This window comes from Camelus bactrianus, chromosome 5 (assembly GCF_048773025.1).
Source record: "Camelus bactrianus isolate YW-2024 breed Bactrian camel chromosome 5, ASM4877302v1, whole genome shotgun sequence".
NCBI lineage: Eukaryota > Metazoa > Chordata > Mammalia > Artiodactyla > Camelidae > Camelus > Camelus bactrianus.
Window position 1 is genome coordinate 30,956,834 of NC_133543.1, and position 26,956 is coordinate 30,983,789.

At 35.7% G+C, this 26,956-nt stretch overlaps 1 protein-coding gene across 3 annotated transcripts in view; it reads left to right on the top strand.

The window, feature by feature from the left end:
* The window catches only part of ARHGAP15 (Rho GTPase activating protein 15), a 575,155-nt gene that overhangs the window by 84,776 nt on the left and 463,423 nt on the right, over positions 1-26,956 (top strand). For all 3 annotated transcript variants that reach the window (XM_074363591.1, XM_074363590.1, XM_074363592.1), the window contains one exon: positions 11,521-11,608. In XM_074363591.1, coding sequence (XP_074219692.1) covers positions 11,521-11,608 — 88 coding nt within the window. The remainder of the gene's footprint in view (positions 1-11,520; positions 11,609-26,956) is intronic.

The window sequence follows — 26,956 nt, forward strand, 5'->3', positions numbered from 1 at the left end:
TTGGTTTTGTTTTAACCTCAGGTGCACAGAATTGAGCTGGTTATACTTTTCAGTGTGTGGCCTTACAGTATCATCATTCTGGGCAAGACTCCTAGCTGGTTTTATTTTATTCTTAGTCTCCAATCTCCACTTCACCCCACTGTAGAATGTGTGTTCATCAGATACACTCTCCATATATTTATTTGGCTATGTGTGTGGCATCCTAGAAAATAGTACGTATGTGAATGTGTTCTAAATTTCATAAGCCTTTTGGGTTATAAGCCTCATTCTGTTTCGCACTACTTTCGTTTAATGTTAGTTAGCGTTAGGATATCTATCTGTATCTATACATTTAAAACAAGTTCATTTCTTCCAACTGATGCCCATTTTGCCATGTGTGGACACATTAAATTTTATTTACTCTACCTCTCAGGAATGGATACTTAAATTGTCCCTAACTCCTTCTATCTTAAACAACACTGCAATAAACCACATATATGTCTCCTTGCAATCCTGTTAGGATTTCTCTCTGGAACATACACCTGGGAGTAAAGGATTGCTGGTTGTGAGGTACACATAGCTATAAATGTGCCGGGTGCTGCTGCCAGACTTTCTCCAGAATGAATGCACCAGTTCATACTCCCCCCATAATGCAGGAGAGATCTCCTCTTGCCATAATCTTATTAATACATAGGATTATTAAAACTCTGTTTTGCAAGTTGATGGCTATAGGATGACCCTACTTTAGTGTTGTGTTAATTTTCATTGTGTTATTTCATTGCATGGTGTTCAGTTAAGCCTCACTTTGCCTATTTAGAGTCAGTTAGGTTCTGCATTCCGAGAGTTGCCTGTGCATAAACTTTGACTATATTCTACTGAGTTTATCACTTCTTTTTGGAAAGAACTAATATATACCAAGTCGTAATACCTTCTCAACTTTAGATTTTGCACATATTTCCTCCACGTCTCTTACTCTCTATTAACCTTGTTGATGAAAGTCCCCAATGACCAGAATTTTTTATATTTGACCCATATTGTTCCATAATTTTATCCTTTATGGCTTGTGGGATTTGCTTTTGTTTCTGTTATAAACACTTTAGAAATAGAAAATTGTAGATATAATCAGCATGTTTAATAACATATAATATCCCACCATGTTGATGGGACTGTAATGCACCAAACCATTTCTACACTCTCCTTTTATTTGATTTTTAGGTTGATTCTAATTTTATACTAAAATCATGATAATTGCAGTAAACCTCCTGCTGTTTGTCAGTTTTTCTTTTATATTGTTTTAAGAGAAATTCTAAGCCTGGATGACTTAGTTAAATCACAGAACCATTTTTTTAATGACTATTAAATATTGCCATAATGCTTGGCCAAGGAATCTGTATGTTTTTGTAACTTGTGACAAAATTGTCATGATGCAGGAAAAACGGATGTGGGGCGTGAGGAGGGTCGTGTCCCAGGCTTCAATTGAGCCCCTGGGACGTGCCCCGCCATGTGAGTCCTTGGCTTTACGTAGGAAAGAATTCAAGAATGAGCCACAGTTGAGTAAAGGTAGATTTATTTAGAGAGATACATTTAAAGGGAAGAGAAACGCCACGAGGTGAGGGGATTGGTGCTCAGATTAGAGTAAAAGTAAAAGTAAAAAAGTGCTCAGAGACAGTACGGTGTGGGCTGTCTCTGAATGGGGAGGGGGTGGGGGGCAGCTGCGAGGCACTGTGTTGCCAGTTTATATGGGCTTGGTGACTTATAAGTGGAAGGACCAGTCTAACTAGCCTGGGGAAAGGGCTGGGATTCCCAGGAAGTTGGTCTTTCCCACTCTTTGACCTTTTGTAGCTAGCCTTGGGACTGCCATGGCGCCTGTGGGCGTGTTATTTGCCATCTTAATATATTACAGTGAGCATATAATGAAGCTCAAGTTCTGCTAGAAGTTAAATCTCCCACCATCTTGAGCCTTCAAGGCCTACTGGGGGTTGAATCTTCCACCATTTTGATGTTAATTGCTGTAGCATTCCTTGAATGGCTGTGCCCTGCCCCCTTCCTGTCTCAGTCAGTTTAATCATAACTTTGAAAAATTATGTAGTTTTTATCCCATTGATAATTTAGTAGCTATTAAATAGCATACCATAGTTGCTATAATTTGTATTTCTTATGTAAAATTTCTTTTCATAGTCTTTTTCCCACTTATCAAGTTCTTTATATCTTTTATTAAATTTCAGTGAGTTAATAGCATTAGTAATAGATGCCTACTTTGTCAGGCACCTGGCTAATTGCTTTGCCAGTAATACTGTAAAACAGGCTATATTGTCGTATGCAGTTTTACAGATGGAGAAACTGGGTCACTCATATCAACCTGTCCTTTTCCCAGCCTTATTGTATATATAGTTGGTATCAGATTTTAGCCCTGTTTGAAGTAGGTTGGATTTTTTTTCCTCTTTCTGGAAGCTGTTTGAGGCCAGGAAGCAAAAACTGTCCTTTTATTTCGAAGTACCAAGGGCTTCAATTGTCACTTAACAAATACTATTTTATTAATCTCTTTCAAGTTTTCTACTTATAAATCCATGATAAGTCACCCACATCATGTATTGTGTTATTTTCCTTCCTTCTCGTCCTCCTATTCCTTTTTCTTTAACTTCCTTCCGTCTTTCATATATTTTCTCTTGCTTTCTAAGGAAAATTTGACCTGTCTCTGAATACAACAGGAGTTTGGCTATTCATTTGTAAAGGGCCATAAATTTATTTTGAAGTGAAGTTCTAGAAATTTCCCAGATAGACAGGATTGAAAGCCGAATACATTCAGCATTCAACTTTAGTTTTTCATTATGAACATTCAAAGTATGCTTTTCTGAGGAAGTTTAGGAATTCCTGCATTTTGGTACTTCTGTCCCCAAAAGTGAAGTAGCCCAGTCCAGTGTCCCGTTTCATCACGGACCCATAGCTGTTAGACGGTTGCTTTTATTTGTTTTCTTTCTCTCAATCTTTTTTTTTTTTTTTAATACAGCTGTTTCTCAGAATAAGATTTTCTGTAGAAAATGATACCAAAATACCTTCCCTCCTAATGTAAACATCATCATCATCATCATCATCATTATTATTATTATTTTAGCATTTTCTGCTCAGGATTCCAATAACTTCTTTCAGGCTGACTCTGTCTTTCTCTCTTTTTATGTTCAGTAGGGAGGACTGAAGGGAAGGTTTGGAGAGCATGGAAAACAGAAGTTAATTTGTAAAAGATTGCTTTAGTTTTATGATTTCCATCATATTCCCTGTTATAGTTTACAACCTCTGGTAACCCTTTGAATATAAAAAGCTTTTATATTTCTTGCCATAGTGAAAGAGAGATATGTATTTATACATTAGTGTCTCTTTGACCCTTTAAGCAGGGGCAAATTACAAGGAGCTTAGAATATAAGAGAGAAGAAATAAGTTCCTCACCTACCAGTTTGAGAACTAGTCAGAACATTTAACAGTGTCCGAGTGATTTTTCGGTAAATCAGTCAAGGACGCTAGAGTAAATCACTTTCACCCCCACCACTGGTGAGGAATCAAGTCAAATCCAGTGTGACCAAGTCAGATAACAGAGGCAGGCAGCCCAAAGACGGTCTGAAATTTACAAAGCAATCTCACCTATATTTTCCTCTGACTTTTTGGTTTGCCACCGTGTTATTACTGAAGAAAGCATCGAGGAGGTGAATGTAAGATATAAAGCTTTGATGTTAGAGCAAATGAATGTGTCAAACCTGAGCTCAAGCTAACAAGTTCTTATAATGGTAATGAATGTTTTAAGGGCCATTTTCCATCAAGCGTTCTTCAGATAAGCAGTTACAATGTTGCTGTTATTATGTGCTGCCATCCCGTGTCCGTTTTGTAGAATGCAAAGAGTTTTCAGCTAAGCTATGCGCTGTGTTAAGGTGTTTTTTTTTTTTTTTAGGTTTTTGGTTTTTAGGGTTTGTTTGTTTCTTTCTTTTTTTCTTTCTTTTTTTTTTTTCTTTTGCATATCTACCCTTACAGCTCAGGATTTGTTTTCAGGAAATTCTGTGAATTGTCTATGTGTTTCACTTGGAGAAAATGCCCCAGCAATTGCATTAATTGTAACAAATTGTCCTTATGACAATTTAGTTCTTCCTTCTTCCTAATTGTATTAAGGATCTTTCCCCCCTTAGAAGTGACTTGTCTTGTGACAAAAAATTAAAATAAGTAACTGCATTTCTTGTCCCAGGATCTATTTCCTGTACTGAACTACTAGCATCAATATCAATCCCTCACCTAATTGTTATGTGTAAATTCACGCGGAGCCTCTGTCAGCTATTCCTGGGACCTCTGACTTACTCAGGTCGGACATTTCCTGACTGATGTGTCTTACTCAACCCACAAGTCTATCCAGCAGCTTGGTTTTTTTCTCTCTGTGTGGAGAAATAAAAAAGAACGCCCTAAAAGTTAAGATGATGAAGTTTCGACGCATTTATTGGCTCCCACTGATGAATGAAGTTACCTGCTGGCCGTCTTAGGCAGGTAGGGATGAAAGGGCTTGCAGTTCAGCATTGCAGAACAACCCATGTCAGGCTCGGAAGTGGCCTTGCTCCAGGGAGAAAGACATTCATGTACCTCTTTTAACACATTTGGGAGTCTCCCTCTCTCAGAGCCTGTCACAAGGCTCTGCAGAGACATGCCCAAATGTCTAAGGGAGAGCTGCATGCCAGCTGCTCTAGAAATAACTGATACAGCAGAATGAGCATGGCCTTCAAGGTCCAGGAGACTTGGCTTGAATCCCACGCTTATGACTTTGACTCCATTTGGTAAGAGACAGCCTCACTAAGCCTCAGTTTTCTTATCTGAAGTGTGGGGGTATCACCCACCTCCCATTGCTGTTTGGAGGATTTATTTATATTCATGTTTACTGTCTGTCTCCCCTGAGTTTAAAGTAAATGCCTTGAGGGTCTGTTATTTGCCTTTATATATTCAGTCCTTTGAATTGTGTCTGTCATGTGGTAGAGGCTCAATAAATTCTTGTGACTGGCTTGGGGATTAAATTACTTGATACAAACAAAATACGAGGTGCCATACCTAGCACAGAGTGAAAACCAATGTGTATCTTATTGACATACATCTGAGAAGTTAGGAAGCCCTCTAGAGAAAGCTCAGGTATTGCCACTAGAATGATAAATCAGGAAAAAAAAAAAAAAAAAAAAAAAAAAAAAAAAAGCTGAACCAAGAGCATTAGATACTTGTAAAGTGGTGTTAGGAAAGACATTTCAAAACATTTGGGAACTAAAGAATAAAGAAGGGACATGTAGGATGTAGGTGCTTTTGTAGTCCTTGTTAGTGAATAACAGCAAACAGAGAGCAGGAAAATTCTAGATATGTGACACTCCTGAAATTTGAGAGCCCCTGAGGTCTTTTACTCAAAAACCTTTAATAACCACTTACTAGTATCATACTGTGCCCAGGAGTGGAAAAGCTCTAGGAGGTCAGAGGTGGTGTTCCCCTCTTGGGAGGTGTTAGGGAAGTAGAGAGACTTTCTTTCCATTCAGAAAATTGCTTCATCCTCAAAACATCGACTTTAAAAGTTTCACCAGAAACTGCTGCACTCACCTGTCCTGGCTAAGCCCTACACTTCCTGAGTTGGATCTCAACACACTGAACAACAGACACCTATGAGGATTTGGTTGCAAACAGAAAGCATTAAAGATTCAAGTGAAGGCAAAGCTTTGGCCATTTATCCTGTTCACCCCAGAGCTGACGGTGCCATTTAGAAAGCTAACCACGCTAGAGTAACTGGTGAGGAAGCTCTTCTGCTGATACCCTGAGAATTACAGGCAACACAGTGGGCCAAACACATCAAATAGGGGATGGACTAGAGAGAGGTGGTATAGAAAGTGACCAGGTCTCTAGAGTACTTTGTTCAGAGTGGAAGGTTCTGACCCAAGTCATAGGTTGAAAGATGTTCCCATTAGGGGACTTCTCAGCCACTCCCAGACTACAGCTTATGAGTCACTTTCTGGTTTTAGTGCAGGTGAGTCATCACAAACCAGAATAATCCTCTAGCAGGAAAGAGACCGAGGTGGCACCATCGTAAGAAGCACACCCCTGCTTCTGGCTTCTAAGGATGAGCTGAAAGATCCAGCATGTGACTCCTTTCAATCAGTGCCCTTTCTAAGAGAAAAATAGAGCTTCGGAGTGGTGGGCCTTTGACCAATCTTTCTAATGAACATCAGGTAAAATAGTAAACAAGAAAGTCCAGACGGCTTATGCCTTGCCACAGGCTCTGCATTAGTTTTTGTAAGTTGAAACTTAGGACCAAAACTGTAGTGAAATCTGAAATTGACAACCTCCTTAACCAAGACAGTAGTGCAGTCATACATTGGAGATACTGCTGGCTTGGTTCCACCACCTCAATAAAGGGAATAAGACAACAAAGTGAGTCACATGATCTTTTGGCTTCCCAGTGGGAATAAGAGTTACGTTCACACTCTATTGTAGTCTACTAAATGTACAATAGCATTATGTCTAAAAGGTGTGTAAACCTTAGTTCAAAAAATACTGTATTGCTAGAACATGCTGACCATCATCTGAGCCTTCAACGAACCACAATCTTTTTGCTGGTGGAAGGCCTTGCCTCATTGTTGATGACTGCTTAATCAGGGTGGTGGTTGCTGAAGGCTGGAGTGGCTGGGACAGTTTCTCAAAATAAGACAATAATGAAGTTTCCACATTGAATGACTTTTCCTTTCATGAACTATTTTTCTGTAGCATGCAATGCCATTTGATAGCATTTTACTCACAGTAGAACTTCTTTCAAAATGGGAGTCAGTCCTCTCAAACCCTGCCATTCATTTGTCAACTAAGTTTATGTAATATTTTAAATCCTTTGTTGTCATTTCAGCAGTCTTCACAGTTCTTCACCAGGAGTAGATTCCATCTCAAGAAACCACTTTCTTTGCTCCCCCATAAGAATCAATTCTTCATCCCTTAAAGTTTTGTCGTGAGATTGCAGCAGTTCAGTCACATCTTCAGGCTCCACTATTAGTTCTCTTGCTATTTCCATCACATCTGCAGTTACTTCTTCCATTAAAGTCTTGAACAACTTAAAGTCATTCATGAAGATTGGAATTAACTTCTTCGAACTCCTGTTAATGTTGCTGTTTTGACCTCTTCCCATGAATTAGGAATGTTTTCAATGGCATCTAGTATCAGAGGAGTCACTACCTATGGCAGCTATAGTCTTACGAAATGTATTTCTTAAATAATAGGACTCCTTGATCCGTGGGGCTGTGGCATGGATATTATGTTAGCAAGCATGAGAACAATATTAATCTCAATGTACATCTCCACTGAAGCTCTTGGGTGGGCAGGTGCATTATCAATGAGCAGTAATATTTTGATAGAAATCATTTCTGAGCAGTAGATCTCAAGAGTGGACTTAAAATATTCAATAAACCATGTTGTCAACAGATATGCTGTCACCCAGGCTTTGTTCCATTTATAGACCATAAGCAGAGTAGATTTAGCATAAATCTTAAGGATCCTAGGATTTTCCAGATGGTAAATGAGCATTGGCTTCAACTTAAAGTCACCAGTTGCATTAGCCCCTAACAAGAGAGTCAGTCTGTGTCTTGAGGCTTTGAAGGCAGGCATTGACTTCTCTTCTCTGGCTATGAAGATCCTAGATGGCATCTTCTTCCAATGTAAATTTGTTTCATCTACATTGAAAATCTGTTGTTTGGAGTAACCAACTTCATTAACTATGTTAGCTAGATCTTCTGGATTACTTACTGCAACTTGTACGTTAGCACTGGCTGCTTCACCTTGCAGTTTTCTGTTACGAAGATGGTTTCTTTCCTTAAAACCTCATGAACCAACCTCTGTTAGCTTCAAACTTTTCTTTTGCAGTTTCTGCATCTCTCTCAGCCTTCACAGAATTAAAGAGATTAGGCCTTGCTCTGGTTGAGGCTTTGGCTTAAGGGAATGTTGTGTATGGTTTGATTTTCTATCCTAACCACTAAAACTTTCTCCATATCAGCAATAAGACTATTCTGCTTTCTTACCATTCATGTGTTCACTGGAGTAGCACTTTTAATTTCCTTTAAGAAATTTTCTTTGCATTCACAGTTTGGCTAACTGGCACAAGAGGCCTAGCTTTCCGCCTGTCTCAGCTTTTGACATGCCTTCCTCACTAAACTCAGTCATTACTAGCTTTTAATTTAAAGTGAGAAATGTGCAACTCTTCCTTTCACTTGAACACTTAGAGGCCATTGTAGAGTTATAATTGGCCTAATTTCAATATTATTATATCTTAGAATAGGGAGGCCCAAGGAGAGGAGGAGAGATGGGGAAAAGCCAGTCAGTAGAGCCGTCAGAACACACACAATACTTATGGATAAAGTTCGCTGGGCATAGCACACAGCACCCCAAAATAATTACAATTGTGACACCAAAGATCACTGATCACAGGTCACCATAACAAATATAATAATAATGTGAAAGTTTGGAATATTATGAGAATTACCAAAATGTGAGACAAAAACACAAAGTGAACAAATGCTGTTGGAAAAATTGGCATCAATAGACTTGCCCAAAGAAAGGTTGCCACAAACCTTAAATTTGTAAAAAACACAATATCTGCAAAGCACATTAAAGTGAAGCACAACAAAATGAGGTATGCCGGTATTCCTTAATCTTTAAAAAAGATAACGTAAAATAGTGAACGGATTTCAGGCTTCAGAATCACAGAAACTGGGTTTTGACTCTAAGTATATGGCCTTAAGTAAGTTACCTAAACACTCTGAACCTCATTTTCCATATTATTAAATGGACATATTAGTACCTTTATCATTAGTACCTTTATCTAGCTTTTTTGTGAAGCTAAATCTCCATTAGAAAATCAGACTTATTCTAGGTACTTTTTAAATTTATGCTAATTATTATTTTAAAAGAGATCATGGAAAACCGACTCAAAATTGGGGTATCTAGAAGGTTGATGAACAGCGTTCTTTATTCCTTTTTAAATAAAGTTATGTTAAACAAATTGGAAAAATCTAAACTTGTATTCATAAAGACATCATTTATAGTTTATAAATTCAAAAGGAAGTAGCACTGTATGTAAAGTGCCAGGGCAATTCATATTACCAAGGTTGCAGGACCCGCAGTTCTTATCTTCGTTGGCTTGTTCACCAGACTCACCTAAGAGAGAATATTTCACAGCAGTTCAGAGATATAATTGAGAACCGTGAGATAACTGAATTTCATCCAACTTCGGTTCTAACCAGTTCCAGTTCCAAGTTTAACAAAGGGAAGAGTAATGCCAACACGTTCTATAAACGATCAACATCAGAACCATTTATCCAGGGCTTGTTATAGACAGAAAGCAAATAAGATGCAGAGTGAGTATCTCCCTGCCAGGAGATGACAGATACAGTGGGAAATATAACAGGCAGGTTAATATATCACACCTGAGGGTGGTCCAGTCGCCCTGGTCACATGCTGTCAAAGTAAGGAGCAGAGGTAAAAGACGCTCAGCGTAGGCTAGCAGTCCTGCCAGTGGATCAGTCATCTCATGCTATGGCCTGCATAAAGCGAAGGCTACAGCTGCTCCAGTTCACCTCGCAGCTGCTGGTCCCTGAAAGGAGAAATGGAAACAGGGCAAAAAAGGGAAAAGGTCTATGTAGTTTTCTTTTTTACCCTCATCTTTTTCATCACTTGATTGATAAAGTGACTGTTGGGAGACAAGTGGCTCCAAGAACATAGTATTCATATTAGCATGTTGAAAAATACACAGTGTGTTTGTTTTGTTTCTCTTTGTCCTATTTTTTTTAATACAATAGTATATCATTAGGAAAGCTTCAGGTACCTAAGAGCAACCTAATCTTGTAAATACTAACTTTACTAAATCAAAGCTGTTCTTTCAGTCAAGCCCCTAGAGTCTATGAAGCAGATGGAACTAAATTGCACAAAGATCTTGAATGGTCATTTTAAACATATTTTTGTGTAGTTTTATATTGATCAGAATAGTCTTTTGTAAACTTTGTGAAAAATCACTTTAGTAAAATGAATTCAGCTATTCTGAAATGAGTGTTAAACCAAAGCAAACTGCAGCAATATGATATAATAGATAGAAACTTACTTACATTAATCTCCTTAATGTTTTACTATCTAAACAAGGGAATTCTTCATGACACAAATATACACACATGTGGTTACTAAAGTCATGCATGTTCAGTGCAAAGGAAAAACAAAAGCTATGATTTCACTATCTGATTTACCTATTGTTATACCCAGCATTTTTCCCCCTATGCCTGTTAAATCATTGACTCAACAAATACATATTTAGTATCTACTCTGTCCAAGTCACTGTTACTTATTCCTGAGGGTACCTCTGTAAAGATAAAATGTTTTCTGTCAATTTGGGGCTCTTTATTTAGCAAGGGAGAGAGAAGTGAAATTTACAAAAAATTTTAAAATTTATCCTAAGTGCTATGTGAAGAAGTCATGGAAGACACATTTGAGGATATAATAGTTGAACTTCCAATAAATGGGAATTAATTATCAGTAGGGGCTGAGATGGGTGAGGACAGTCTTAGGTAAATAGTACAGCATGGGGTTATTAATTAAGTATTACATTATAGTCCACATTAAAATTTTTCAATATCAGAATTCTTCTACAGCATAGGGTTCATTATTCCATTATGTGAATCCTTTATATGCAATTTACACAAACTGTCTCTTAATTTTATATATTTTAGGTACAGAATTAAGAAGTAATGGTGTACTTCATTCTTGTGCACAGAGCCTTAACTTAGGAGATAACTTCTTTAGGATAGATTTCAATTCATAGGAATGGGCTTGTTTAATCAAAAGATACACACATTTAAAAATATTTGAAAAAAATATTTTGCCAAATTCACTCCTAGAAAAATGTGCTAGTTTACACTTCCACTAAAATTGTGTGGGAGAATCCATTTCTCCACACTCTCAGTAACCCTTGGTATTATTCCTTCTAATTCTTGCCAATTTGACTGGCAAAAAAGGAAAAAGCATTTCTCTCCTTTTATTTGCATTTCTTTGCTTTCTAATCGGTTTCTACTCTGAAAAATATTTTGAACTAGGCAGTGACACATTAGCTGGTTAGTTTTTCAGACTCTGAATTATACTAAATCTATGAAGAGATATGACAATAAAGGACAGGGTTCTGATTTCTGTTTTTACCTTGCTATTTTTAGCTTGCTGTAGAAACAGACTTTTAATAGAGTGGGGAACATGGATACACAAAAGTTGGATTTTAATAATTGAAAAAGATTTTGGGAGTATCTACAAATTATAAAAGTTTTACTGTAAGTGCCATGATCTTTAAAAATTACAGAATGGTTTTATTATTACTTAAATTTCATACCACCTATAGCATTTAAAAAAGAAAAGATTTTAAGGTATTCTAGTTAAGAATATAGTCTCTACTCATTTCAAATGTTGCTCATATAATATCTGTGAATGATTTCTTCAAGTGATAACGCTTTTTTTTTTTTAACTTTTTTCTCTCCTAAGGAAAAACTGGTCTACTTCCTGGATTGTTCTTTCTAGTCGAAAAATTGAATTTTACAAAGAATCCAAGCAGCAGGCTCTGTCTAATATGGTGAGTAGTTCTCTGTTTCTACTATTATCATCTTTACAGAAATATTGTTGAATTGAAAGTTTGATTTCAACAGAAATCACACTACAGCCTCCAAGCCATCAACCTCTGAAAGCAGATGGAGGAAATGACTCAATAAACTTTTAATCAGATGAAGGGAAAATAGAACTTAGTGTCTGTTTTATTAAGTGGTGCATTTGGAGAATAATCACAAAATGAGATGAATGGCGAGCAGCTATCTAGTAATGGGAAGGTAACACTTTAAATTAAGGTGCCATTTATAAATGCTTTATTCTTATTTATGAAATGATCACTAAATGCAGCTACTTGCTCCAATAATGTATTATAAAGTATGTTATAAAATGCATTAGTAATAAATGCTTAACAGATGAGACTATGGGAAGCTGTTTTAAAGAATATTATAAGACGTAAATCGTATTAAACCATGTATGTGCATCTTTAATACATGAATTTAAGTTGTTATCTAGCATGCTATAAAGTGCTTCACACATTAATAAATAATAATAAACTGTTTATAAATGGCACCTTAATATAGGGTGTTACCAATGAGGAAACACTCTAAGTTAACAAAGTGATTTTTTATCTTAGTCTTAACTGTGACATTCACTATATCCAGCTAACCTTTCAGAATAGTTCTATGACTCCGTCTAATGGAGCTAATACAATTTCTGTATCCTATAGTTATCACAAAGTGAAATTTGTAGGGCTTCTTGATTGTACCTGGAGGAGGGCCTCATATATGCCCACAAAGATTTGACAGTGACAGTAAGTAGGAGCAATTCTGAGCTAGTTACTGGGGCAATTCAAGCTCAAAACCTTGCTGCCTGAACACCAGAGCTGCTGCACGATGTCAGAGACAGTGGGCAAGCAGCATGTCTGACAGCCTCCTGATTAGGAAGGACTCCGGGCAGGAACCAACCTGCCATACCCCATTGGCCTGATGGGCGGCAGGGAAAGGGGTCTCCTGGCAGGAGTTAACCACAATGAACTAATTTGTATTTGGCAGGTAATAAAAGATGGAAAGTTCTTTGCTTTCCAGCCACTAGTCGTGTTTGCTATTTAATCCTCTTTAAATGGGAAATAGAAAATCATTTGCTAGGAGAATTTTTTTTTTAAGGAGAAGATTTTAGTAAGAACAAAAGGTAGCATTTGGCTTGCTCCTGATAATTGCAGTAGCCTTTATCCCCAAGTAGCTTGCTGATTTTGGAGTCTCGGTGCAGTCCAATATGTAAACTAATTATGAATAAATTAAAAATATATCTCAGTCCTTTGTATTTTTAATTTAAACTGCCTCAGAAATTTGTTTTAGGGTTTTGTTTTGTTTTTATTTTTTGGCTACAGTAATATTGAGATAATCTTTTTAAGAAAAATAAAGTACCCCTAAGGGCCAGGCACAAAACAACTCCCTTCCACCCACGGGTCCTTTGTCTTCCCTTTGAATGAGTTCTAAGGGGGAAGTCAGGAAGGGAAGAATCCGCTTGCCTTGCTGAGTTTGGCTGCTCAGAAGATGATCTTCGTCCTGCTGGGTGAGAAGAATTTCATTGGAGCAGAGTTTATGTGAATGTGCTGGGATAATGGGAGAGATTAGATTCCAAATTAAAGCATTTGGTTTATTTTTATTTTATTATTTTAATCTCCTTGTACCAGGAGATATAATTATCAGCTGCTTATATCAGTTTTATACAGGTGAAAAAAAACTCTCTTTCAGATTTATAGGCGAACCTTGCAAGTCACTAATTGCATGCCTCCAGTTCAAGGTTTAGAATTGTTGTAAATTGACAGTAGATTTTACTTTTGGAAGAAATTCGTTAACATTTTTTTTGGCAGTCCCTATTTATTACTTCTGGTCCCATTTTCAATGGTCTTATGGTTTCTCCTAGGCGCTCATTGTCTTCAAAGCAAATCCAGGGCAAGAACTAACTGTGTTTTGTGGTAATGGGGGAAAAATTACAGATTCCTGTTTGTACTGCATGAATTGTCTTACTCGTCAACTTCTTGGATACATTTCTAACCAAATATTAAAGGCCTAGTGGGATAGCCCACATTTACCAATTCCAGTCTCAGAGAAATGATACGATGATTGCCAGGCCTTGATTAAAGATACTGTGGTTTTATTTTGAAAGAGATTTATGCTCAAGTTTCTAAATTTCTCTTGTACCCTCTTACACATGTCTTAGTATTATTGTTCATTGTACTTCTGGGAAAAAGTCTGTCCTTTCCTCCAAAGAGTCAGTAGAAATTGCCTAAGTGAGTGCAAAATGTGGTTTAAAGAGTAAATGGCATTTTAATCTGTATAGGGATGATATTTCAATGTTAATGCAGTGGTGAGACAAAGCAGCAAAGTAGTTCGGAGCAGGGCTTTGAAGTTCAACCACAAGGGACTTTATTCTAGTTTTGCCACTTGGGAATTCAGCTTCTCTGAGCTTCAGAATCCTCATCTGTAAAGCGTGGATAGTGATATCTGTCAAGAGAATTAGCAAGGAATATAATTAGTTAATAAAACAAACAAAAAATACATAGTAGCCATAAGATAATTATATATTCTATTATAATATACTCTATTAAAATATACCTATATTCTATATTACATGATATAGAGTATAATATAATTATAACATATCATTGTGCTGTATTAGTTTTGTGCTTAAATTGATTCACACATGTATAGAAGAAAAAACTGTATTAATTCAAGGAACACCAGCATGTACAGTCTCCAAAAAAAGAACTGTGTATCCATAGGCAGCATAAAATGTGTCTGAGCACTGAATAATTATTAAAATGAAGCCATTTCTCTGAGGCCCTAGAGGTAACCTCCTGATAGTCCATGTACATTTTCCTGGGGCCCTCATCTTCCTCCATTGTCTCTTACCCTTACTACTTTCACATTTAATGCATCATGTCACAAAAAGTTGTACCTGGTCCCACATTCCATGTTTGGCTATATTTCTTTTTCACTGAAATTCTTTTAATCATTACCAAGTCACTTTTTTTTTTTATCTTGCTGTTACTGTATTTAATGTATTTTTTATTGAAGTATAGGCAGTTTACAATGTGTCAATTTCTGGTGTTCAGCATAATAGTTCAGTCATACATACACACACATATATTCATTTTTCATATTCTTTTTCATTATAGGTTACTATAAGATATTGAATATAGTCCCCTGTGCTGTACAGTAGAAACTTTTTGCTTATCTGTTTTATATAAAGTGGTTAGTATCTGCAAATCCCAAACTCCCAATTTATTCCTCCCCACCTTCTTCCCCCACTGGTAACCATAAGTTTGTTTTCTATGTCTGAGTCTACTTCTGTTTTGTAAATAAGTTCATTTGTGTCTTTTTTTTTTTTTAGATTCCACGTATGAGTGGTATCATATGGTATTTTTCTTTCTCTTTCTGGCTTACTTCACTTAGAATGATGATCTCCAGGTCCATCCATGTTTCAGCAAATGGCACCATTTTATTCTTTTTTATGGCTGAGTAGTATCCCATTATACATATATACCACAACTTACTTACCCAGTCATCTGTAGATGGACATTTAGGTTGATTCCATGTCTTCATAATTGTAAACAGTTCTGTATGAACATTGGGGACCATATATCTTTTTGAATTAGAGTTTCCTCCATTTATATGCCCAGGAGTGGGACTGCTGGATCACAGGATAAGTCTGTTTTCAGCTTTTTAAGGAATCTCTGTACTGTTTTCCATCATGGCTGCACCAAACCACATTCTTACCAGTAGTGTAGGAGGATTCCCTTTTCTTCACACGGTCTCTAGCATTTACCAAGGCAATAACAATAAGAGCAAAAATAAGCAAATAGGACCTAATTAAACTTACAAGCTTTTACACAGCAAAGGAAATCATAAATAAAATGAAAAGACAACTTACAGAATGGGAGAAAATATTTGCAAATGATGCAACTGACAAGGGCTTAATTCCAGAAGATACAACCAGCTCATACAACTTAATACCAAAAAAAAAAAAAAAAAAAAAAAATCAAAAAATGGACAGAAGATCCAAATAAACATTTATCCAATGAAGACATACACATGACCAACAGGCACATGAAAAAAATGCTCAATATTGCTAAGTATCAGAGAAATGCAAACCAAGACCACAATGAGGTATCACCTCACTCTTGTCAGAATGGCCATCATAAAATAGTCCAAGTCACATTTTTATTAAAAGCAGCTTCCCCCTGAAAAGAGACACAAAATCATTTCACTAGTGTGTGTAAATCAGAGATTCATAGGTTCTGCTTCCTCAGTGAACTATTTGAGGAAAAGGAGGACTGATTTTTTCTGTTATTCTTTCTTAATAAGGGCACTAAAGAGTAAACTACCACATACTACCACTGTTACTTTCTAACAGAAAGGGCATTACATAATGCCCTAATCCCAAATCCAGGTAGGATAAAATCTCAGAATGAAAGACACTCTTTACCAAGAGAGGAGAATTTCTCCTCCTGTATCTACATACATTGCCTCTGTTCTGTTCACTTCACTTCAGACCAGAGAAAGTTTGGAACAGACTGGCTGGCCCTCCTGTGAAAAGGATCATTTGAAAACCAGTGGTGTCCTTAGATCCAGATTTTCTGGATTATACAGGAAAGGACAGTGTTTTTATTCTATATTCTGATCTGTAAGTCACTTTAAAATTGTAAGATACTGTCTTTGCAATATGATGCAGAAACCATTTTTTAGTAAAATATATAAAACATATATGTATATTTTAACTGTTTTTGATTAAACTCCTACATAACCACCACCCAGGTCGGGATATGGACCCTGCCAGCCCTCTAGGAGCTCCCCCTGCCGGTTGTCCCTTGTCATCACAGCCTCTTCCCTTACCACAGAGTTAAATTGCATTTTAGTCATTATTTTATCACTCTTCATTCATTATTTTCTCAACTATATATATATAGCCCTTAAAAATGATTGCTTACTTTGTCTGCTTTTGAATTTATAAAATGAAATCACAGTACATATTTCTTTTATTTTTGTTACTTTCTTTAAATATGTCTTACTTTTTCCTTTCTTTCATTTTGTTTTAATCATTTCATATTTTTCTCTACTGGTTTGGGAATGATATATTTTATGTCTTTTAGTAACCTGCCTAGAATTTATCAAAGACTAACGCTATTCAAATCCCTTTACTCTCTTCCAAAATATTCCTTTGGAATATTTTTAATCTACTTATCCCTTTTCCAATATATGTGCTATTTCACTTGGTGTTTTAATTCTTTCTTTCCTTTTCCTTAAACACCGCTAGACATTATTTATTTGCTTTTATAAAATCAGTGTTGATTTATATTTGCCCAGTATTTGCCATGCTCCTTGTTATTTATTTCTTCCTGTATCTTAGACCTTTCTTCTAGGATTACTTTTCCTTCTGTTTGAAGTATATTTTGAGAAATTCCTATAGTAAGAATCTTGTGGCAACAGTCTGTCTCAGTGTCTGCTTGTTTCAAGATGTCTCTGTTTCTCCCTCATTCTGTGTATATATTCTCTTTGGACACAGAATTTTGAATTGGTAGTTATTTTCTTTCAGCACATCAAAAATATCTTTCCACTGTTTTCTGTCATCCATTATTGTGATCAGGAAGTTACCTGTTAGTCTAATTGCTGTTTTTGGCCGCTCATAATATTTTCCTCATTACTTTTGTTTTCCCACAGTTTCACCATGATGCATCCAGATGTCAATTTCTTTGTAGTTTCCTTGCCTGAATTATCAGGCCTCTTGAAATTGATTATAACTACCATTAATGTATTTTAGAAAATTCTCAGCTATTATCTTTTCAAATGTAGCTTCTTTTTTGTTTTGTTATTTTCTCCTAAGCCTCTAGTTAAGTATATGTTTTCACTCTGTCTTCCACGTTTTACGTTCTTTTTTCTGTCTTTCTGAGCTGCATTCCAAGTAACTTCTCTTGATTTATCTTCTGATTCTTTAATTTAAAACTCCCTTTGTGACAAGCATTGTTTTTATTTCAGTTACTGTAATTTTAATTTCTAGGAGTTTGTTTCTTTCTTTAATTTACTGTCTCACTTGGTAGTTTTTTCCCACAAATATTTTAAAGATTCTCTTTCATTTTGTGAATATTAGAAAGCATAGTTGTTTCATATTCTTTGTCTTGGGATTCTGACATCTGAAGTCTGTATCAGTCTGTTTTTACTTGTTGTTACTCATGTTGCTTTGTTTCCTTGTGTGTCTGCTTATCTTTGACTATGCATTAATCATTGTTATTGAAATATCATTGGAAGCTCTCTGAGGCCTGGGATAAATTTGTCCTACTCTAGAATATTTTGCATTTTTCTCAAAGGGTCTGGAAGACTTCCCATGATTAATTAGATCAATCTAAGTTAACAGTATAAAATGCTCAAAGTATGTGTGCAGAATAGGAAGGCTACAGCTGTGATATACTTTCTCAGGGACAGAATTATTCTTCATTCCTTTTTTTTTTTTTTTAAACTTCTCTTACATTGCTTATCTACAGAGGCAGTCTTCTTTATAATCCCTTGGGATTGGAGAGAAGGAAAAAGTTAAATATTGGTTCTTCTTTATCATTTTATAAGAACTCAGGCAGCATCTTTTCCATTATTCTGTGTGGTCAATTGACCAAGGTTCAAATGTGCAGTATAAACCAATGCCCTCAGGCCAGGTGCAGTTATGTTGACTTGGTATTCTGCTCTTCTCTCTGGGTTCATATTCTCACCTCCCCAAAATATTTATCCTAAAAGTTCCCACTATCTTTTCATACTTCTCAATTCTTCTAAGATAATTTTAAAAAGAAATATTATATCTAGCATTTGTCATTGTTTTCAGTGGGAGAGTTGATCCAAATAGCATAGTTTCTCATTATAATCTACCTCACTTTCATTTAAATATGCATTTGGTTAATCAAGTTTGTGCTATTTATATAATCCTTGGTGGGAAAAGACTTCATAAGAATATGTATTGAAATCCTACAATGAACAGCTTGCTCGTTAGGACTACATATAAGGCATAGAGATATAATCAAGATATAGTCTTTGCTTTATAGCATCTTTGCCAAAAAATAGGGTGAGATGAAATAAGAAACATACACTTTTTTTTTTTTTTGAGATTTAAAGGAGGGAGAGCTCACATCTGTGAAAAATTTGAACTAGGCCTTGAAGGATGGTTATAATTTCAATATGTGGAGATTTGTGGGCAGGGAAAATTCCAGTGCAGTAAAAAATATGAGTAATGGCATAAAACTGAGAATGGGCAAGGTCTGTGTGCTAAAAAGAGAAAGTGACTTTTTAGTTTTGTTGGATGATAGGATCAAAGAAAAGGACAGAGAAGAATGTCATGGGCTGAGATATGCTACCAGGGGCAACTCTCTAGTAAAGTGGGTCAGTATTCTCCAGACATCCTCACTCTAGAATAGTCTTTCATGGCTCTTCTTTTAACAAATACATACTGAATGGCAGTATGACCCAGGTGTTACTTGTCTTAAAAGTACCAGGCCTACCATGGCGAAAAGTCGAGAGAAGAAACTGATTCTTCTGCGATCATAGCTTCAACTTATTTAGTCCAAGGGCAAAAACTGTTGCCTCAAAAGCGCTCACAGTATTATTTGATTCATCTGGTGCCAGAGCAGTCCCATAGAAACAAGAGTTGTCTGTTTGATTTATCTTTTGAGGCCTTGACTCACACCCTTTGAATTTTTCAGGTGCACTTACCTACTTTAGTATCAGTAAAGTGTTTCAACTGGCTCCAGCAGTTCAACTGTAACTTTCTGCCTATGTGCCTTCTATGCTTTGTTATTTTAGAGCATCTGCTTTATATGAAGTAGAACCCTGAATCTAGCTATGGGATGTGGCAAATTTGCATTCTCAGTTAGGAAAAAATGATGGATTTCCTCATGGGGAAGAAGCTGTGTAATTTAGAAAACCCATTTATTTATTTATTTTATAGACCATCAAGAACTCCTAACAAGTATCATATAATGTGTTGTTAAACCCGAGAGATATTCAGATGAATAATATATGATTCCTGCTCTCAAGGGACATGTAGTCTGGTAGAGGAAACAGAATCATGTGTATGTTTATTACAATAGAGGAAGTAGTATTGGAGCATGTTTTGAAAGATAAGTAGGATTTCAGTGTAGAAATGTGGGGAAAAGACATTTTAAATTGAGTTAAAGGAGTAAGCAATGATAAGATACGGGAAATTAATTCCTTAATTTACTTGTTTATTTTCCAGATATTACCGATCTCTTGCCTTGCTCCACATATTATGTGCTATAATTGCTCTTTAAAATGTTTCTTGGAGGTTTCCTGAGGCCTAGGGTGAATGTGCCCCAGTCCAGACTATTTTGAGTTTCTTTTGTAAGTTGCTTGGATGCACTGTCAGTGAGGTATTGCCTCAAAATAAGTTGAGGAACAGCACTGTGGAACAGCAGACACTCTAACTTGGTTAGAAAGTCAGTGTGGAATCAGTTCATGAAAGGTCTTTAACAGATTGTGAGAAGAGATGATTTCATTCTATAGGCATCATACTATATAACCTCAAATTAAGAGAGAGTGAGTTTTCAGAGATAGATTTGGGGAATTTATATTTTTTTCTTAAGGTTTAAAAAAAGAAGATGGAACTTGTTACATTATCTGAGAGACCTAGTCTAAAAAATTCTATGTGATCTATCTATCTGTCTGTCTACCTCCACTTGTTTTAAGTTGCTGACCCCTTATTTTCACATGCATTTTAAATACTCTGCATTTCTGTTCTCCTACCCTCATGATTCTGTTTTTAATATATTTTACATCTAGTTGTTTTGTGTATTCCTTAACTGCTTTTTGTGGGTACAGATGATATTACTACTTCTGTCTTTTAATCTCCCTACTAGCTTTGTGTGTGGATGATTTCCTGCCTTTATTGTATGTTTGCCTTTACCAGTGAACTTTTCCATTTCATAACTTTCTTGTTTCTAGTTGTGGCATTTTTTTTTCCACCTAGAGAAGTTCCTTTAGGATTTGCTATAAGGCTGGTTTGGTGGTGCTGAATTTTTTTAGTTTTTCCTTCTCTATGAAGCTTTTGATTCTCATCAAATTTGGATGAGAGCCTTGCTTGGTAGAGTACTCATGGTTTTACTTTTTTTTTTTCGTCTCTTTAGGTATATCATGCCACCCTCTTCTGACCTGAAGAGTTTCTGCTGAAAAATCAGCTGATAGCCTTATGAGAGTTTCCTTGTATGTTATTTGTTGCTTTTCCCTTGCTGCTTTTAGTATTTATCTCTTTATCTTTAATTTTTGTCATTTTGGTTACAATGTGTCTTGGTATATTCTTCTTTGGTTTCATCCTCTTTGGAGTGAAAAACTTTATGGTAACCACAAAACAAAAATCTATAATAGATATACACACAAAAAAAGAAAAGGAATCCATACATAAAACTAAAGATAGTCATCAAATCATAGGAGAAAAGAACAAAAGAAGAAAGGGGAAAAAAAGACCTACAAAAACAGATCCACAACAATTAACAAAATGGCAGTAGGAATATACATATTGATAATTACCTTAAATGTAAATGGACTAAATGCTCCAACCAAAAGACCTAGATTGTCTGAATGGATACAAAAACAAGACCTGTATATATGCTGCCTACAAGAGACTCACTTCAGATCTAGGGATACATAAACACTGAAAGTGAGGGGATAGAAAAAGGTGTTCCGTGCAAATGAAAATCAAAAGAAAGATGGAGCAGCAATACTTATATCAGACAAAATAGACTTAAAATAAAGACTGTTACAAGAGACAAAGATGGCAGTACATAATGATTAAAGGATCAATCCAAGAAGACATAATAATTATAAATATATATGCACCCAACATAGAAACACCTCAATATATAAGACAAATGCTAACAAACATAAAAGGAAAAATTGACAGTAGCATAATAGTAGGGGACTTTAAGAATACATATATATGTATATATAACTTGAATAACTTAGCTGTACACCTGAAATTAACATAATGTGAATTATCTATACTTCAATAAATAAGCAAAAAAACCTATGGAAATAGAGGAGAACAATAAGGCCTATTTTCTTATTGACAAAGAAAATAGCAAATTGGCTAAGTTTGTCATCATTATGTACCAATGCACTTAGTAAATCACAGGGCATCTTCTCAGAAAATATATAACATTCTCGTATGTCTTTAATCTTTTAACAGTGTGGTTGGGTATTTCTAAAGAAGTTTTAGTACAAAGAAGGCAAACAGGGCTGCTCATCTAAGGAGGACTAAAAATATTGCTGTGCTTGAAACACGGGTGTATCAGCACTTCAGTGAGCACCAGTAGCAAACCTGGTAGAAACCTGGTAGTGTTTTCATGTGACCCAGAATATATGTTCAGTGTGGCACTCTACTGAAATAAATGCACTGTGCAAAGTGTATTTCTGGTTAGGAAATTTCTCATCTCTACATACACCAAAACTCAGACCAAGTGAACCTTATTCTCATCAATTAATTATTTCTTTTATATTTATCACATGGTTCTCAGAAAACTTTTGATATAAATTCAGAAGTATTATAAACATTTTAGGGATTATTTCTCCCCTAAAATTGTACTATTCTAAAGCCAGTATGTTTAATATGGAGCCCACATTTGATTGCATATGTAACGCCGGGTGTCTTTTGCTACTTTTATGTTTTTCACTTTACATTGTGTTAATACTTTTAATCAGAGGCAAATGCTGGAAATTTTACTTCTAATGACAAAACTTTTCCAAGGCATTTAATGAACTATTAACTTTTTAAAACCACTCATTCAACCATAACCTGGAAAGCAAAAAAAGAATAATATAAAAGGCTTCATTAAAATAATTTGTTTACTTTTTAAATATTGTTTACTTCCAGTGCAAATAACGAACACAAGCATTAATTAAATAATGCAGTACATCTAATGTTCATTCACTGTAGCATGACTTTAATAACAAAATGGACTTATTTATGAGAGTAAAATGATGTGATTTAGCAAAAAAATGAAAATAGTTTCAATCAGAAAGCTATTCATGAATTATTGAGTGTTCTGTGCAAAATGAATATGGAATGATTTTATCTTTGTAAAGTGAATGGTAAGGTTTTATTTGGATCCCTGCTCAAAAAGATCATAACAATGGAAGGGCAAACAATAGATCTACCAACCTGAGCCTAATGAAAGCATTTAAAATTTGTTTAATATTTTAATTCTCACGATGGTAGTGCTTTGGCGAAGTCAGCATGATTGCCATTGGGGCGGGTTATTAGTGCATCCATAAATTGCATTATCGTATGGCCTCATCATACATTTGTAACTTTTTTTAAAAGAGAAAAAACAGTCCAAAATCTTGAGAATGACAGAAGGAGATGGAAAGAAAGGAAAAAAGAAAAATGAACTCTAGCCTTTTATTAACACAAACTTTGTAAGGAAAAAATGAAATCAAGTGATCGATATTACTATAAATGAAGCCATGTTCTCTGGTTATAATTTTCTCAGGATTTGGCCATAACCACAATAAATTCTGTATCTTACATAATTTTTAATAACCACAAAAATCTATGGAATTGATAGGGTGCTTTATAAATGGATAATAGCTTATTGTCCAATAAGCCTCACCTTAGGCTCTTTCAGAAAACTATTTTAATTATGAAGCTTGACTCTCTGTGGTTTATCATTTTGGTCAGTGAAATACATCTGATTTAGAGCTTGCATTTCTCTTAGAGAAAATGGACTTTTACTCCATGTGCAGTTTTTAATTTACTGAATATATGTTTTTATTTTTCCTTTAAAATTCACTACTAAATTGAAATGCTCTGGGAAGCAGTATACCATATTAGGTAGAAATAGAGGCTTTAGGTAGAAATAGGAGCTTCTAAGTCAAACCACCTGGTTAGGAATCCCAGGTTCACATTTTATTTGTTGCTATAGTTCTTTGATCTCTCAACTGCATTGTGGGGTTAAGAAGAGTACCCACCTCATAGAGCTATTGTGAGATTATGTGAGAAAATTGATGTAACATGCCTAACACATAGCAAAGATAACCAATACTAATTATACTTATTATTGTTGTTATTAATGCCAGATGAAACAATGGAATATAGTAGTTAAAAGCACAGGCTTTGGAACAGACTTTCTATTGCATTATTTAATTAATGCTTGTGTTCATTAAAACTGAATTCAAATGCCCAAATTGCCACTTAATGACAGTATATTTAAAAAAAAATCTTGCCTTAATTTTCTTAACAATAATATAAACATTTTTAAGGTAAAGAAACACTACCTGCTGTCCAAGTACTATTCACAGTTTCCACAGAACTCATTTTTTGCTCAAATCACAGTCCAAAACAGATATTCCTGGTCAGCTTTATGTTACATGGTACTTCTCCCATCTTTTGGTTGTGTCATCCCCTAGTGGCAGATGAAGCTAAAATTAAGAGAACATAGGAAGGTCTGCATGCTCTTTAAAAGCTGTGAGCCCAGAAGTGTCTCACATTGTTCTTGCTTACATTCCAATGATAAGAATGAGTAATGAGGCTACAGGCTGATGCAAAGTAGAATAGAAGAAAAATGGAGCTCTTGACTGGTGACCTACCTACCAGTGACAAGTCCAGACTCCTGAAGAGGAGCACTACACATATTTGGATGGAAAGCTGTCCATCCTTGCCACAGGAGTGTAACACTGATTGTCTCAGCCCTGACTTCCTAGAAAACAAAAACTCAAATTAAGCACCCATGCTTTATTTGGGAGACATGATTCCAGGACACAGAGGGTGAAGTAAAAAGGAAAGGAGGCAGGAATGATGGGAAATAGTAGAGAGGTGTGTTGCCATGCTGGCTATTACTCTACAGTGAGTCTCAAAGAGACACAGAGGACCACTGGGCAGGTGCACCACTTGACTTGAGAAGAAGCTGCAGATAAACTGTCTGGAGAAAACATGAAGCAGTTTGTAGGAGGGATGGTTGGAGGAAGGGGAAGGAACTTATCTGCTATGTTTCTTCTCATTCTTGCTTCCTTTTGGTTACAATTCATCATCCAGAGTCTTTACTGCCTGTATTATATGGATCCTGGGCACACTCTTGGATGGCCACTCAGAAAGTCAGATCCTGCCCCCTTAAAATGGCATTTCATCCAAATCTGGAAGTGGTCAGCGAGCCAAAAGCCTATCTGCATTTTGGCAATGGGGAGGGCCTTGTGTTCCAAGAAGGTGCCAAACAAGGCTGGTCATCTGTAGAGTCAGCTGAGGCAGACTGAGTGGATGAGGGTCTAAGGAGGGAATCTGAGGGGATGCCTGAGGCATCAAAAATGTGCCCAAGCTACTCACCTTGCAGAATTAAATAAGTTTTTTGTGTAATATAAATTTAAGACAATATCAGCATGCAACAAAAGTAGACTAAATAGAAGCTTTTGTATTTATTCTAGCAAGATTTTGATTCAGGAATAAATATAATAAATTCTTCTTAAAAAGGAGAGAAGACTTTCTTCTCAAAAAACAAAAACAAATATACAAACACATAGCACTCTGGTATCCCAAATCACAAAGAAAGCTTTGCTTATCTGAAAATCTGGCTTGATTTGGTCTTGTACTGAAAAATTTCACTGTAGAAACAATTTCAGTTATTATTAACACCATTTATATTCATATACATAAAACCCACATCTTACAATCAAAGCATTCTCCTCTATGTTGACAGCGGTCATACTTTAGGCATTAATAAGATCAGGTATCCATTCAGCACTCTTTCCTAAATCATTTTGCCCAAATGAGAATTTATAAGTGAGTTTTATCCTCTTCCATGACTGATTTTCCAGAACCAAAACCAGTTATGTGATAAAACTTAATTCCTCTAAACAGATTTTGTGTTTCATGTTTCAAACTGAAAAGGACAATCTTAGTCCATATTCTGGAATAGCAATTAATCCAAAGTAAAAAATGGTAGCTAATAATCTGTTTCATAAAATCTGAGCCCTGTCTTTTTATCAACCACATCTAGTAATAAGGGTATGAGAGTGAGTGGCCCAGTGATTTGTTACCTACACACATACCCAGTCTTCATCGTGGAAAATTCCATCAAGCAAAAGAGCATCTGGCCTTTGATATTTTCTTAATATACATTAAAAGCCCCCAAATATCCCATAAAGAAAAATGGGGAACTTAATCCCAAAGGTTTAGTCTAAATCAGAGAAAAAAACTTTTAAATAATTATATTTAAATATTTTAAAAATCAGTCCTTTATATTTTAACTTTACCCAGAGGAGATATGATATGTACACCCCTAGATTTAAATTCAATTTTAGTCAACTTTTTAAAGTATATTTTTATAATGATGTGCAATATGATACATTGGCATCATGTAGTTCATCAGCAGACTTTTTATGTATTTCATAGCTGTGGAATCAGAAATATGTTTTCTATTAAAGGATCATTTAATTTCAGACTTCTTGAATAAAATCTTGATTGTCTTCCAAATAAATTCTACAACTTTTCTGAACAACTTATTCCAATATTTAACAACACTTTGACACCAATAATTTTCGCATCTAATAAAGCCTAGTCCCTCAAGTTGTTCTTCAAGCCTAGGTCCTTCTGCTTTAACTTTGTAAAAATGAACTATTTATTAGGATCACTTCTATATAATCCTTCCTCTACTTCTCTTAGTTTACTTTTCTTGAGGTTAGTATTTTTATTTGCTTGACTTTTACCCGAACCACTTGTTTTTTTCTGGCGTACTTTTAAATTCCCCCCAGATCTCTATTATTTGCTTTAATTTTTCCGTATGGTCAGTCTTATTAAAGGTCAGAATAAATGGGAATATTGTGATTTTATGTACACAATGTATTTCTCATTTTGTAGACTGTCATTCTGAGATGTATTATTTAATTTTATTTATTAATGCATTGGAATGAATTTGGACATTTTCTATTGTAATTCTCCATCCAGTTCATAAGTTAATCAAACAAATAACAAATTTTTTGCTGAGTGCATATTTTGGGCCACTTTGCTAGATTTTGGGAAAATAAGTCTCAGGCCAAAGCCAGCTTGTTCTCTGATTGTTTAGCTGGAGGAAAGAGACACACTGAAAAGTAATTTCAATGTGTGGAAAACAAAAAGAATTGTTAAAAAGAAAAAAGTGTATTTCAGAGTAGGGGAGACGGTGAGAAGAAATGGTAACTGTGCCTGCAGAGGTAAAGGAGAGCCTCATGGAGGCTATTTTGGAGTTGCATCATGAAAATGAGCAGATAGGAGGCAGGGAGAATGTATTGAAGAGAAAATAAATGTGTTTCAGATGAAAAGGGTGCATGCTTACTCAGATCCCCAATGTACAGAGTCA